Here is a 16,773-nt window from a genome sequence, read left to right as displayed (position 1 = left end):
ACCCTGAACAGAGTGGCAGGTAAAAAAGGTAAAAATAGATAAGGCAGAAAAGCCCCTCAATTATAATAAGAATGATAGATAGGGATTTTTGATTTTTTCACCAAATCAGGCCTCTGAATTGAGAGGGATCTTTTGACAACTGCCTTGAACACCAAGCTTTCTAATCACACAAATATTATTTTGGTAGATGGGATAAAAAAATCCATCTAAGCATCAACTAAGAATCAGCCCCCATAGTTCTTGAGGATTCTTGATGTGCATTAAAAACAAAAGCAAAATGTATCCACCAAATACATGAAAGAAAGAAAGAAACCAATGCAGAAGCAACCAACAGAAGTTAAGCTTGTGTACTCTGGTATCTGTTCTTGAACTCTTTTCTCTTTTTCTGTCTCCCATTAATTGTTTGCATTGGTTTCCAGCCTGTGTATTGATATGAACACTCAGAAGTAATATTCAGATTTACAGACAGGTTGCTTCCTATTTTAAAGGACTAGAATTACTTCAAGAATCAGTGGGGATATTTTTGGTGGTGGCACCTTTTAATCTTTTCTAACTTTTTTCTCCTGCTGCAGTTGCAGAGCTATGAAATTAAGGAAGTACATCTGTACTCAAAGTAAATAAATTTCTCAAGTGACTATTTTTTTAAAAGCCAGTACTGAATATTAATTAATAATGGAACTATAATTTAAAAACCTAATAAATGTTCAGCCATAAGGTCTATGAGGTCATGTTCCCCAAGTGGCATGCTTTAGTAACAGCAAAGTGACATTATTAGAGGTCACAATCAGAGCTCAGTGTTTCACAGATGGTCTATTAAGTGAGCTAGAGCTACCCCTCTTCCAAGAGCACAAAATTTTCATAAGTTTTTACAACACTCCCTTAAAATGGAGGCTGGTGGAAACCATTGGGACGGAAAATCTGTTGCTATTTCAGTTGTGTATCTGGTAGATGGAAAATTTTTCAAGTCTACACAGATGGTAAATAAATTTCTGCTACATGAGGCAGTTCCTGGAATAAAGAAATTTTCTCAAATAACAAGTGCCAATTTTTTTTCAGCAAGATATATTTTTAACTTTCCCAAGGACTTGTTGAGAGAGCTGGAGAAGTGTCCTTTCACCTTCAGAATCCTGGTCTAAGTCCAGAAATAGCTTCTAATGTTGTTCGCAGCGTAGATGAATTTTCTTTACACTCAAAAAGACATTTCAAAGCAAAGATCAAAGCTCCACAATTATATGTTGCTGCTGGTAAACATTCCCTTTGAACAGAGTGGCCAAAAAGTAAGAAATTTCCATTTAAACCCTAAGACAATCATCGGTGACTAACAGTGCTGACATTTAGGCTGTCATTATTATGCTTCATGAGGCAATGCTGTTGACACAGGAGAGTTTGTCCTCCGTGAGCTAGGCGTAACGGAAAGGACTGAGAGAGAGACCAGAAACAGGGACAAAGTCACTGCTGACTGCACCCACTAAAGAAGCAGTGAAAAAACACATAATATTTAGGAGCACAAATGTTTGGCAACTGAATGAATGCTAGACAAGAAGTCTAGGAACCACTCCTATTACTACAGAACCAGCATTTGAATATTTGGGACCACTTTCCCCTCATACCAAAGTGGAGCAGAGTCATGGAAGCCACTCACCGGTTTCACCAACAGCTTCATACTCCCTTCCTAATCTCTGCATGTGACTACTGAGCTCTGCTTGGCTGCTGCCTTGAAATCAAACCCTGTGAAATGATGACACTTGCAAGGAATAAAATACACATTGCTTTCATGTCACCAAGTAATCTTTCCCTTACATGCACATAAGCTCCAAATGGCTAAAATTCTCAATATTTCACTTAAGTTTGTACATAAAGTAGGGAAAAAAAACCCCAAACAGCAAAGCATTTGTGAAAAGGCAAGAATAGAGGGAAGAATTAATGTTCTTAACACCCTGATTAGAAGACTCTGGATGAAAAAGGATTTTTTGTGTGTCTGCTAGAGAGCATGGATGAACTAGAGAAAAAAAATTATGGACATTGTAATCTAAGGTTACTTTTACTATTCGCAGGAGAGCAAAATTCACGAATATAGATATTTCTTCTGAATCTGATTAAAGCTGGTTTCTCTATTGTCATAACTGGGTTTCCATCTGCAAAAGCACAATCCATCAATTTAAAACTTATCTTGCAAAAGAAGCTGAAGTAAAATTTAAAACACAACATTTCTAAAAGCTTAATAAAATGTTTGTGAAATGTGATAAATCATGGGTCCTGAATAAGACATGCACAAGAATATTAATCAAGGTACTACAAGGTATTAATATAGAAGAACTTCCCAAATTATCTTCAATGCTAGTAATATTGAAAAAGACCTGGGAACAGAGTGGTCCACTGGGAGTTGTTTTCATGAGCTGAGAAATCTTCGTGTAATTAAGAGTTGAACCCTCACTTTACATAGAAAATCAACTGTTTTTCACATCTTTATTTTCTAGTCTTATCCCACCTCTAAGATAGTCTCTCAAGACCTGCCTTTTTAGACTATCTCTTCTCTTATTTACTCTCTGGCTATTTTGCTTCCTAAAAAAGCCAAAACAGTATAGTGTTCATTTACTACTTGATCACCTTGTCATCTACCAAGCAGTAGAGCATTTGTAAGGAGGTGAGTTTAACATGCTGGAACAAATTGAGTAGATGTATTGAGGTGTAATATGCACATAGAATCACTAGTAAATCTATGTGAGATAAATAAAATTTGGCATCTATCAGAAAAAAAATGTTTTTCAGGCAATCTGGGTGTAGGAAAGTAGTTTGATTTAGATTACCAAAGTTTGGCTTCTGGCTGTGCTTTTTCATTTTCAGTGCAATAAACGTGTCAGCTGTTAAAATATTTTGAAGCTAAAATTACATGCAACACAAGCCATGAGCTTTAGCACTGTTGATTTTTTTTTATGCCTTTGTATCAAACAGCCATGAATCACATATCAATGATTATTAGTGCATGCAAACCATCTTTTTTAAGAAGGTTGAGGATAACACCCAAGAGATTAAAACACAGTGCAAGAATATAATCAGCTCCTTAAGGATCTTTTCTGTTGGGTAGATGAGATAATACATTTTCAAAATGTTCAGGATATTTAAATAGAAGCCTTTGTTTAATTGGATGTGCTGTGTGAAAAAAAATAGGAAGGAGGCAACTTACAGAAAACTTCTATTTAACATAAATACATATTGTGTTTGCTCTTCTAAGTCTTACATAAGGTGAGAGTGCAGAAAAGCCCCTCAAAGACAGTGTGAAACTTCAGATGTGACAGTTTTTGCTGGAGTATTGAAGGACATCTTCATGTTGCAGTGAGTCAATTTCTCATTAGCATTGTGTGCATAAACCAAGTTCTTATGCCCATTGTTGTAAAAGCGTTAGACATCAGCTGTGACAGTTATGAAAAGCAGCGAGGATCTGGTATATATTTGCCATACATTTACCTCAGCATACACAGATGCTCACATATGTATTGCTGCCTAGATTTTTTTCAAAGGAGGAAGAATATCCCTCTAAATTTCAATTCATAACCATTTTTGGCCATATCCACTGGAGCTTGGAATAGCTTTTGGCAGCAGAAGCAGTATTGTTTCATTTTGTATGGCTATATTCAATACACCATGCGTATTTTCTGTGGCACAAACCTCCTTGCCTTTACAAGCCTCTTATGTCACCTTTGAGAGAGAGCAGTAAAAGGGAATAAGCATGAGCCACACATTTTAGGTGTTTTAATTGTAGGTACCATTATGGTGGGAAGCAAAAAAAAAAAAAAAAACAGAACACCAACCAAAAAAAACCAACAAAAAACCCCAACCAAAATAAAACACCAAGAAAAAAATCCCCGACAAGCTTTGCAAATGGCTTCAATCTTGCTGCAGTTCAGCTCACAAGAGAGGTTCTCAGGAATTGGTTGGGTGCCTGTGGACTAACCCACCACCAAATTTCCATGGTCAAGCACTCCACTAGCAGTGGCAAAGACTACGTTGCTGTAAACTCTCAGCTCCCAGAGCTGACCAGGGTAGGCTGTTCTTTATCTCCTTCTTTGACACAGCAACACAAAAAACCTTTTACTTTTAGCACAGGTCATGTCTGTAGTAAACAGCTGTGCTTAAAAAAGCTGTTCTGCCACTGCTATGGCATCAAAGGCTCTTTAATATAGGCAGCAGTGCTCTAGTACTGTCTTTTCTGATTTCTGCTATAAGTACTGGTTTTGGATGGAAGCTGTATCTCAGTCTGCCTCTTAGATCTCTCTGTTTTCACTTGAAGGCTAATTCAAAGTGAGCATTATTCTTGTGAAAGTGTGAGAGGAACAGCTCTAGGAAGCAAATTCCTGCTCTAAAATTTTTTTTATTTAACCAACAGAAAAGTGTGTTGTGGACAGCGATGTCATGTAATCCAGGGTGTTTTGTCCAAATGTCTTAACTCCACTTCTTATTTGTTAAAGTCTTTATGTACTATTCATTTGGTTCCCCAAAAAGTTTGATGTTAATTAAAAATCTGATTTCATTTTAACAAGTGATCATTGGCCCATTTACCATGATCTACCACTGACTATTTATAGAGTGCATGGTAAATAATTGGCCAGTAAGGAGTTTTTAGAGATTAATTTTAAAAATAAAGCAAAAATATTTTAAAGTTTTCTTCCAATCAGTACTGCAGAACTTGTCATAAATAGAAACCTCTGAGTACACACTGCATGAAACTAAAGCTCCCTAGACTGGTCCTTAGAAGCATGTAGATGATTTTGGTGAAGCAGTAGCATGTGACTACAAACTGCTTATAAATACAAATACTTTCATGACCATTTTAGGTAGCTCAGCTCCAAGCATAATTTGATGTGCAGCAGTCTCTTGGTTTGCAGTCTAGATAACACTGCCTTGAAAATTTATTGCTGAACACTGTCACAAAAATGTGCCAAAGTAAAATTTGCATAAAGGTTATACTGTATTGGCCTGGCAATCATCCCATCCTGTTCTGAGCTTGTTTTAAATACTTTTCACATTGTTTGAAATACATCATACTTCAGTCCAAACATAAAGGAAGCCTGTCAGAAAGCATTCTTTAGCTTCCCAGATGGAGATAATATTTATGATACATATTTTTGTGGAAGTAATAGAGAAAATTTGTGGTCATGTTACCACAATAGGTGGTAACATATATATAATAGGAGTGCTTTATGACCACTTTCTACTAATTATCATAGAAAATACATATAATTTTAAAAATGTAAGTCCAACTGTCTCAGTCATCTATATTTTTGAACCACATTTTCATTATTAAATGGTAAATTTAGAAAGAAATTTTTCACTGCAGAAAAGATAAACAAATATTCATGACAGCCAAGAAGGTTTAATTTTTTTTCAAAGAAATTCTACTATTTGTTTTGCTTCACTTGCATCTCTTGCCAGATTCTTCCCAATGCCTTCAAAACCATGACCATTTAATAGCAATGTGCAAATGCAGCAAATTCCTTGTGGTGAAGCAACTGTGGATTTCAGTAATAATTGCCCACTGTACTAATACTACAGACTGTAGCTCTGAGTTGCAGGTAGGAGTTAACCTTTCAAAAAACTGTTGTGGCTTAAGATCACTCACCAATTTTTGATGGTGCTCATATTCACATTATCAATTTGGATAAACAGACCCATGCTCTTCTCTAAAACCTTTAGAAAGTTTGAGAATCTTTGAAAAAACCTATATAAAGTTTGAAAATTATAAGAGATGCAGAAATGGAACAAAACCAAATCCACATTCCACACTGGATAAAATAGATCTCCACTGTTTGAAAGATCATCTTGTAAAACAGATAATCACATTTCCAATATTTGCACTTGCCATTGTCCTTTACAAAACTAAGAAAAATAATGTCCTAGATGCCAAGATTATATTATCTATCTCTGTATATGAAAATGAAGCTACTCTGGCATAAGTCTGAAGCTACTCTGGCTGGTCTGAATTGTACAGGAAATATTGTTAGAGAACCATATGATTTGAGGAGAATTTTATTATGATATTACCTCTATAGTAACTAGCTTCTGTTGTCTCTAAAATTACAAAGTATTATAACACCCAAGGTCAGCAAGGTGCTTAAGCACACTCTAAGAACAGAGTAGTTCCACTGACATCCATTCAGTGGAATTAATAATTCTTCTTCAATGTCCACATCTAAGCAGCTGGGAGTTGGTTTTCCATGACCATAATGAAGCACAGAAACTTTGGTCTTCTGACAACCATCCAAATAACATTCATGATTGTCCACACTTTCAAAATTTCTAATGATCATTATGGTTTTAGAGGACAGTTTTCTTCGCTGGTTATTGGATTCCTCCACTAGAATATTTGCAAGATGACTATCTTTAAAAATACTCAATGGGAGAACAAACTGTGAGAAGTGGCTGTATTTATTTATCATATTTTGCAAGGGAATAATTAAAGATAATTGACTCAGAAAATCATCAAATTTAAAACTGTCATCTTACTCTGACTGACACATTTGCAGAATGCATCTCAGAAAAAGGTAAATTTAATTCCCAGTTGCAAAATCAGAATACAATAAAATGCATATTTCCATTTTTAATTAAAATTACCTGCACATTTCTATTGTTTTTTTCTTACTTTTATCTTCTATGCTTTTTTTTCTATGTTGATTTGTCTGAGTTGCTGTGCAACCCTATCAAGCCTGCATCCTACTACTTATGTAGCAATAGTACAGGCTGGATCCCTATGAAACCACCTCCTATAAAATAGAAATAACAAAACCAGTGTAAGAATCTTAAAAACTAAATTTAAAAAATGAAAAAAAAAATCATTAAATTATCACAATTCAGAAGAGACAGAATTGAGGTAAGGGGAGATTAAGACTTTGGAGAGACATACTGGTGATAGGGCTGGAAACTCTGGTATACAAATAGCAATAAAAAAAGAAAAATACCTACAATGTTTGATATTATTGCTTACAAGAAGATCATATTACTTTTAATTGCTCAGATGAGAAGGATCGTGCAATGAGAACAGATGGCACAGAAGAAGTTGCAAAGAAACAATTTTAGTAAAACAAGTACCTCTTATGTTTTTTTTGTGAAGTTCTCCTACTGCCTCTCCCATGTACCTTAGTATGAGCCAGCAAGCAAAGCTTCCTAAGTTTCCAGCGAAATTGGTTTATGGTGATACAAGTAGAAGCTCCTGGAAGAGCCTAACTTCCTAACTTGCCCCAAAACTCACAGTCCTAGCATTGTGAAACAAAATGTAATTCTGATCCTAATGGAAGAGTCAGCCTTCACATCTCATGGATATGCATAATAATCAAGAGGCAAATATGGATGGAAAAGTCTGAATCCAAGTAAGTAATTTTCTTTGCTTTCTCACATTAGTATAATTGTTGAAATAAAGAAATAAAATTTATTGCAACAGAACAGGAAATGTAAAACCATGTTTTAAAAGCTCACAGCTTTCCTATGGGGAAAAGGCACTGTTCCAAAGACATGCATCATTTCAGGTAACCTTCTACCCAGGTCTCTTCTGACATTTCTGCCAGTCTCCTGTTAATCTTACTCTTTAATTAATTTTGCTCTTATTGACACCGGCAGCTGTCATTATGCTGACATTGGTTATGTCCTTAAGCATACCTTGCAAATCACACAGTATTTGATCTAGAAAACTGGATTAAAGTAGCAGCAATTATAATGAGCATTAGGAATAGCCCTGACTCTTATATTCTCAGGCCTTACAAAAATGACTTTGAGATTACATTTTCTGTTTGAAACTGCAAACCTTGTAAGCAGACCACTGTAAGGAACTACATTGTCCTACAGGAGAGAAATACAGTCACAGTTGTTTATGTAGCTGTTTTCTTCCTATTTATGTCAAATGAACTTTGGGAATAAAATTTTAGAGGAGGGGATGGTGGAAGAATGATAAAATATACAGAACAAGCCAAGATTTGTTTTGTAAGTGGAGTTTGTTAACTTTTCACATTTTTTAAACTTCATGGATTTTTATTCAAACTATTTAGAGCCAGACTTTACAATGTTGATTTTCTACTCCTTTACTGATCCATCATTTAAAAGAGCTGTCTGAGCCTTATTTTAAAAATTGAATTTACAAAATCCTGATTATCACTGGCTGCAACAGCACAGTTGTAAGTGTGCTTGGGAAGCGACTTGGGAGAACTTTATGGGTGACTATATGCCTCAACATGCCTTTTTATGCTGGTGCTGAATAAAGTAGTTCTTTTTTGTGTTAAAAAAGAACTTAAACTAATTTTTTAGAGTTCTGCTACATTTGTGAATCTTCTCAATATGCTCCAGCAGGGATTTTCCTGTCTTTGTCTAAGTTTGATGAGATGAGCAGCTTGGAGAAAACATAAAATGGAGCACACACAAAAATTTGACAGATTCTGTATGAGATAATGGCCATTTTCTTACATTTACAAATCAGTGCATAATATTTAAATAGTCTCCTTTTGTGGGTATTCTCTTAATAGTTGGTGCTCTTCTAGTTTTATATCAAACTGTTTGCTAAAACCTCTGTTGCGTTTTACATATGAAAACACATGTGAACTGTTTTGATACCCCAAGCACTGTGGTTTGATCTTTAGTTCCAAATGTTATTTCATGTACAATTCTGTAAAGTAACTATTTTAAAATCTAAATTTATTTAACCTAGAAAAGCATACAGAACGGTCTAGCTGGTTTATCCACATACAGATAATCTGTTTATGTTTCTGCTACTTGGAACCATTAATAACAATAAATTTCATGTTGTGGAGGAAGTGAATTGATTATCAAATCAGGAACAACAGGAAAGCTTGATTATTTTGTTTCTTTCAATTAGACCTAATATCATTAACTTCTCACAATTAAATTCAGGTCTTTCCTATTTCCGAGCCTTAGGAAGCCTTCCTGAGAAAGCGAAGGCAAAGAGGGTGCTGTACTTTGAACATTTGAACCCTGTTGACTTGAGGGAGCAAAGAATGCTGCAACAGCTGGATGTGTTTGCAAAAAGCATCTTCAGTGTCAGTACATCCATCATGACTAAAGCAATTTACTGCAATGGAGTTAGTGCTGGTCAAAGATGCTAAACTTTAAGCCCTTAAGCCCTCAAACCTGCATCTGTCTGCAGAGCAGGCATATCAGATCCACACTGCCTCTCACCTCAGCTCTAGTTTGAAGACAGCTGATCTAAAGATAAGAGGGAAGGTCATACTCTATTGCCACAATTAAAAACAGTTTAAAATATGTTAACGAGGAACAGATTTGAAAAAGAATTTAGTACCAGCAAGGTCCTAAGTTTTAACTGTCATGAAAATATCTAAAGATCAGCACCTTTCTAAAATCACCCAAGGTGTTACCTGAAGATTTGGGTGCCCAAATACCTTTAGCAATTAATTTCCATGTGCCTTTTCTCGTATTCTGACCTTTATGATTGTGCGCAACTTAATTGACACTGAGCATTAAGCAGACAGTGGTGTGTTTTAGGCCTTAACTGCACTGCTTGAACTGCTGACGTTGAGAGAAAAGGTTTTATATGCCATTCCCAATCCTTTAGGTCTTCCTGTCACTGCAAAGCAAATACTTGGCTTTTACGGATGGATTCAGTTTCAAGTCTGCAGTTTTTCTAATGTTTTCTTAAAATTACAAAAGTGGCTTTCAGAGGAAGTTTGTAAACATAGGCACATTCTTTATTGCACACTATTACCAACACAGGCAGGCTTTTGTAAAATAGTACATGCTTAGATATAAGTGAGAAAATCCCTTATGAAGGAATGTTGCTTGAAGAAGTGTTCTGTGAACTTAGAGATAAATAATACCACAAACAATAGCAGATAATATCTCTTTGCTTTTGCCATTCATGTTACTGTGGTTGGCAAAGATTTCTTTAACCAAAATAGAATGAGGACTCTGTGAGATTTACAGACTCCATCCCCTTTTACATTACACACAATTTTGCAGTTGTTGCAGCTCAAACTACCTTGAAGAAATTCTTTGTTTTGCTCCTTTTTATGCTCATCTCCTTCCTTAGTTTTTCTCACTATTGTCTCTGTGGAATTTTTATAATATGTCCTTTAAACTATTTAATGGCACAAACACAAATCATACACACATTCTTAAATATTATTCTCATGACTGTACATTTAAAAGCTGAGTATGTGACCTCAAAACAAGATCCATGGAAACTAGCATCAAATCAGAGCTATTAAAAACTATATCATGCTTCATCTTCCTGATGATATGAAATGTACACATCAATATCAAAGATATACTTTAAAAGAAAATTTGATGCCAAAGTAAAGCAGCTGAGAAATTATTATCACAGTCAATTAGTTCTCAACTACAATGTCAATTTGGTTAATTTTCTTTTTTTTAAACTTGAACCATTTTCACTAGCATTTCTGGTACTGGTAGTCATATTTTTGTTTCTTGTTTGTAACTTTGCGATATTCTTACTGTGAGATATTTGAACAGTTACTGCATTAACTGTGATTGCATACCAAAAGAAGACTGGCTTGGAGGGCTTCTGAAACCTTCGGCAAAACTTGTTTACATCTTCTCACCATGTTAACCTAATATTACTGTACCAAAGGATCTAGATAAGGAAGCAACAGCCAGCAGCTCAGGATGATGTGTGGGCACATAGTACTTCAGATATGTGAATTTGTGCTTCAGTGAAACAGCTACTGAGGCACTGCAGCTGACAGATGAAACTCACACAATTAAAAGAAACCAGATGTAGAAAAAAAACCCAGACAAAAGAAGCTGGATGATGTCAAATAAAAAAGGCAGAGAGAAGTAAACAATTACAAATTGGTTATTAGCTTGACTAAGCAGCATAACTGGGAAAGCCAGACTTTAAGATAAATTCCATAGTGCTACAATCACCACATCTCCTTCCATTTAAAGCAATGGGAGTTTTATTGCCAAGGAATCTCTCCATTAAAATTTTGTAATGATACCCTTCCTTACTCGGTGAAGACAGTGAAATCCTCTGGTTGCTTTAAAATTACAAAATATTGTTTCAGAGTCAGCAATACTTGTTTTTGCAAGAACACATGCTCATGGGTCTGAGCTAAAGACCAAAGAACTACTGTAAAATATTTCCACTCCTTTTTTTTCTCTTTTAAAATCTTGTTGCACTTTTCCCTTGTACCGTCTTTTTCAATAAGGCTTCTAAACCCCTGGGCACAATAAGTTTTCCTAAGATGAATCAAATAATGATAGAAGCAGAAAAAAGAAAAGAAGACATATACTCATTTATCCTTGAGCAGCATATATTAAATATATAAAATAATATATATAAAGTCAACATAAAGTACCATCAAAATTCATAGGTCAGCCATTTTCAGACCTTAAACAAAGCTCCTAAAATTTAGTTGTTGTATAGATATATTTGTCCTGAAACTGTTTGAGCCTGATAAATTAATTAAACAATTACTTTTTATCTCCAGTTAATTAGGCGCAGTATCACCATCATCAGAAACTGGGGGAAGATATTTGAGAAACACTCTGCAGTCTAGAAGCATCCTACCTTTCTTTTGCGCAGTTTCACTTGATTGTGTGAATGCTCGTGTGTGGTCAAGTGATTCCTTACATGTAAACACTGAAGGTCTTCTGCTGAACTGACATTTGAAAGGCATTTGTTTTCAGGGGCCACTTGAGGTTCGGCGAAACCACTTTTATCCAGACCATTTTCCACTGCTGGGATGCAAGAGCAAGGAGGAGATTGCATAAGGCCATTGCTGGGCTGCACTGCTGAGCAGAGCTGTCCGTCACTACTGGTGTATGATTCAGAAGAAATCCCACTCTCCACCACATTGCACTCAGACTTTCCAGGCCCGTCTTTGAAAGCATCAGATTTCCGGCGCTGTTGTGCAATTACAGCAGTATGAAGCAGCTGCTTCCCAGACATAATAACTTCTTTCACATTTGGAGAATTGATACAATTTTCCTTCTCTACATCTACTACATCATTTAAGACTTCATAATTACAAAGCTCCAGGCTTTGGCCAATACTGCCACAAACATCATCTTCTTTCCTCTCCTCTTTAGGTTCCTCACTTATATCTCCACTGATTCCAGATGAGTCAGCTGCCTTGTTACCCTCTGTTATTGGTACCATCTGTGTTAAGGAGCCTGCTCCATTTAAGCTGTGCCCTTCATCTTTGGGTTCACTTCCTACAGCAGTGATGTGGTAATTTACACTATCCAGGCTGAGTGCAGAATAGTCATCATTGTCATCAGACACATGGACTAGAGTTTCTGTGCTCGCCTCCAGAAAATGTTCCTTGTCCTCGTGGTTGTCATTTTCATCCACCTCCTTTGAAACATTTCCCAGCTGCTTTTCAGGGAAGCTAGTCACCTCTCCACTATAGCAGCACTCTGGAAACGAAGCACATTTTTCTTTCCTGTCCATGCTCAAAACCTCGTCTTTTTCCATACTTGTCTGCAAGTTATCAGCTACAAGTCCGTGACGACATGCTCTATTATACTCCACAGGCTCCAAAGCCAATCCCATCCACTGGGTCACATGCTCTTCCCAGCTTTTCTTTCTGATTGCTAGAGACATGTCATAACAGTTCAGAAGCAGACTGCAATGTACCTTCCGCAGAGGACCAGAGGAGAAGTCATGGCTGCTGTGCACTGCTCCTGAGGGAGAGAAGGTTTCATCATTTTAACATCTGCAAGAAATAAAAAAAGACTGTGTTATTGAATCAACTCCAAATAAAAAAAAAAAGAAAGGGAAGGAACAGTTTAAACAAAAGTGTAAAACAAGATAAGACTGTGGGACCAGAAGGACAGGAATTTAAAAGACTGTTTTGTTTAAAGTTTTAATACTTTTCATACAAAATTTGTCGGCACTCATAATTCAGTTTAAAATTTTTTTCTGATTGCTTTCCAATATCAAGTAAACAAAACTGGTATAAACAGGCACATGGACAAGAAAGTAGCTCCAGAGCCAAAATTTTTACAACAAGCTCCTCTTAACTATGTCTCTCATAAGATAATAATTTCAATGGGTATAAATGACATTGTAACTTATAGTTGCTTTGTAACTTTATTTCTTCCTCATCCATGGATACCTGTGGAGTGCAGAATTCTGGCTGTTTACCAAAGAGGTAGAGAACAACTGAGGGTTTTTCCAAATTTACCAAATGTATAAACTATTTATCTTCTATCTTTGGCCCATTCAGTAGCTCTTATTTTTATTGTTACTATTCATTCTCTTCAGGCCAAGTTGTAATTACAAGTGTTACATGAAACTGAGTAAATCAGTTCTTGTGTAGTAATAAAAAAATAAATCATAGAATTATAGATAAGCTTGGGTTTGAAGGGATCTTTAAAGGTCATGTAGTCCTATACAACACTTGGAAAACCACTTTTAGTTTTTGGTGTATTTTCTCATTTAAAAGCACTATAAAACTTGAACCCTGTACACCCCCCCTTGCTGAATTTATTCATGATCTTCTAGCATAAGGCATGGAGAAAGCTGTTATTTGGAACAGGGCTCTCCAGAAGGGAGGACTGAGAGCCAGCGTGGTTGGCTGTAGCTTTGAACCTCACCTGGACTGCCTGGCTCTGCCAGAGGCCACTGTCCCTGCTCGGCTTTCTATGTGGGAATTTTCACTGACTGCTGCATTAGGCATTCTGTGTGGTGGCATTTGAGATAGTACATTAATCTTGTGTCATTGCATGTGTATGGTAGCACAAAGAAAATATATTAATTTATGAATCATAAAATAAAATTAAGAAGTTTACTGTCAAAGAAGAAAACAAAACTTCTGTCTCGTAAGATGTTAGAAGTTCAAGGAGCAGACACTTCTCCTTTTCACTCCCTACACAAGAACTGTCAGCACTTAGCATGGATCTGGTTATTGATTTCAGCAATAAAGAAGATTAAGTAGCGGGTTTGTTCTGGGTCATATCAGTCCACTAAGGCAAATTCTGATTGCCCACCAGGCCACAAAGGTGCCTTGACAAATCACATGCCTGAAAGTATAAAAGTATTTATCTTGAAAGAAATGCAGAATTATGCCTGGGCAACTGAACCTCCATAAATTATGCCTTGACAAACTGACTTTCAGGATAGGCTTGTACACAGTCCTAGATCTTTAACCTTCTTTTAGGAATGGCAAGCTTCATTTCACATTTACATTTTCCACCTCTGTGGAGACTCTGCTTAAAAGAACATATATTCATAGAGTATATGAAATTCCATGCACAAGTCATTAGTGTGTGGGAGGCTGAGCAAAATGGAAAATAACACACAGAACCAGGCCAAAAAAACTATCTGCTTTCAGAGGCAAATTTTAGTAGTAAAATGTTAATAAAATTTTATAATTCTCTCTTCTTTCCTGATCAAATATGAAATTAACCCTAAATATTAAAATATAAAATGGAATTATTGTATCAATTTGCTGCACATTCTTATTCCGATTTCATCTTTATTTCTAAGTGAGTGTGGTTCAAACTTACCGGAATGATAAATCAATAGTGAAAATACTTTCAACTTCTGCTGCACCTTTTCCTGATGGACACTAAAGCTCTTCAATTAAAATAATTTTACAGTCACCACAGTGTTTTGTTTTGATCTTTGAAAAGATGCATGTTTACTAGAAAGGGCTCAATGATTTCTACTGTCCTCCATGAGCAATGTTTGGAGTTGCACATGGATACAACTCATTTGCAGATTCCCTTTCCTCCCCTACTAGAACACTACCCTCTTACCCACTTTAGAGAAAATTAAACATGGTTGCTGCAGCCATATAGGGACATTTCTGACAACAATTGATAAAGACACTAGAAGTTCAGGGTACAAAACTAAAAAATGCAACTTCCTAATGACATACATGCATCCACCTACCTAATTAATGCACAGAAGGCAGGCTCTCAGAGACTTAATGGGAGTGTGTTAATCTTGCTGCTGCTGCATGGACTTACAGAAGTCTGTTGCTGTTTTTTTAATTTTTTGGATGCTGTGAGTTTTATTTCATGGGGGATGAAAACCAAATTTTACTTTAGGAACCTTTCTGTTTTACTTGCATTATCACTATTTTTGGCTGCCTCATAGACTGCAGAAAAATTATTAAACAGAGAAATATAAAATACTTTGCTTGAAATGCAAGACAAATAATTATTGTTCTCTAACAAATGAGTGTGTGTTAGCACTTAATATGAAAATCTACGGTACATATGTCACCTCCCCAGGCAGCTTCACCAGCAGCTCCTGAAATCCCCTCATTCCCATGGTGCATGAAGGAGCTCAGAGCTTGGTGACAGCTTACTTTTCTTCTGCTCCCTCTCCACTCCTCAAAGACCATGTTAACAATTCAGAAGTTATTTTCCTGCTGTAATTGCTTGACACTTAAGGGCTGACAAGAAAATTTCTTTTATTTCTACCTATTTGTTCATGACAACTTATTTCCCTTCACTCACATGCAAGCACATAAGCTGTGCCTTGGAGGGTTCACTGCTCCTCTGGACCTCTGGAAGAGATTCTCTGACAGAGAACCAAGTGCACTGCCACTGTGAGAAGAAAGCATTCCTGTCTCAATCACTGCTTTTCTGCTGTTGCTACTCATTTTCATTTTTCTTGACATGCAGCATCTTTCACAATCTGAGAAATGCCCCTCTCAAGTCCATTTGTACTTTTGCCCAAGGGAGGAAGCATTCCCCTTTCTTACTTTCTATTCTTGCCATGCCACAACTAGAAACCATTACATGTGATTTCTGCAGAATTTAAGACTGTCAGATGAACCATTACCAGTCTGTTGAAATGTTTTCCAGAGTGAACACACCTTTTCTTCTGATCAAAACATCTATCAATATGATATAGTCCACTCAGCTGTTGCTATATTTCAGACATATATTTTGCTTTACTTTTCAACAGTGCTGTTTGGTATTGCTTAGTACTATTAACTTTCTGAAGAACAAAAGTTTGAAACAAAAATACAAAGGATAAAACTTCTGGGAAAAATTTCTTGATCCTAGGTTTGAATTAAGGAATATTGCCAACATTGAGCCAATAGGTAATTCTTGACCTATAGAAACTGAAACTGAGAAGTGGGTCATCAAAATGCAGCAGAAGCCCATTCAAGAACCTTCTATGATGCTTCACATTGTTTACAAAATTAGATGTTAATTTAGATGGATTTTGTAATAATTTACTGCCTATCTCACTGTAAAATATATAAATGAAAAGTAGGGCAAACATTTAGGTTAGTTTATTTTTGGAAACTTTGTGTCTAATCTCACAGAACTTGGTGACTTTACAGCTGATAAAGTAGAAAATGATGATGAGCTGGTAGGCTGTCTTACAATTAGACTGTCTAACATTTTCCTTCAATCAGAATTCCTGTGATTTTTTTTCAGACAAACTCATATTAAACTGCATGCAGAAGGCTTTCAAAACACACAGAGAGAATTTCTTTTTTCTCATGGAAGTCCACTCAGATTTGGCTGTGCTACAGATTTTTCAAGATATGTTTTACCTTCTCTTGCTTCCCTCCTCAAGGAAAAATGACCTTTTACAAGAACTATCCTTGCACAAACCCAATACTAGGACTGACACCTGTGAAAGCTGCATCGGGAAGAAATGAGCCTTGGAGCTAGGGAGAGAATGGAAAGGGAAGGAAGGACACTTGGATGTGGAACTGTGGCTGTGCAGACCTGTCAGGGCAGCTTCCCTTCTGGGGCTTAGGACAGACCATATAAACATCCCAGTTACAAGAATACAAGGGCAGAAGCACACTACTGGGG

At 36.4% G+C, this 16,773-nt stretch overlaps 1 protein-coding gene across 1 annotated transcript in view; it reads right to left on the bottom strand.

Moving 5' to 3' along the window:
* Nucleotides 1–12,671, bottom strand: part of DLC1 (DLC1 Rho GTPase activating protein) — a 196,094-nt gene extending 183,423 nt beyond the window's left edge. Inside the window, exon 1 of the mRNA XM_058024395.1 lies at nucleotides 11,546–12,671. Coding sequence (XP_057880378.1) covers nucleotides 11,546–12,583 — 1,038 coding nt within the window. The 5' untranslated portion in view covers nucleotides 12,584–12,671. The remainder of the gene's footprint in view (nucleotides 1–11,545) is intronic.
* Between the last annotated feature and the right edge of the window lie 4,102 nt (nucleotides 12,672–16,773).

This window comes from Melospiza georgiana, chromosome 5 (genome assembly GCF_028018845.1).
Source record: "Melospiza georgiana isolate bMelGeo1 chromosome 5, bMelGeo1.pri, whole genome shotgun sequence".
In the NCBI taxonomy this organism is placed as follows: Eukaryota; Metazoa; Chordata; class Aves; order Passeriformes; family Passerellidae; genus Melospiza; species Melospiza georgiana.
The sequence above is the reverse complement of the archived record's forward strand: the minus strand, read 5'-3'. Positions and strand labels throughout refer to the sequence as shown.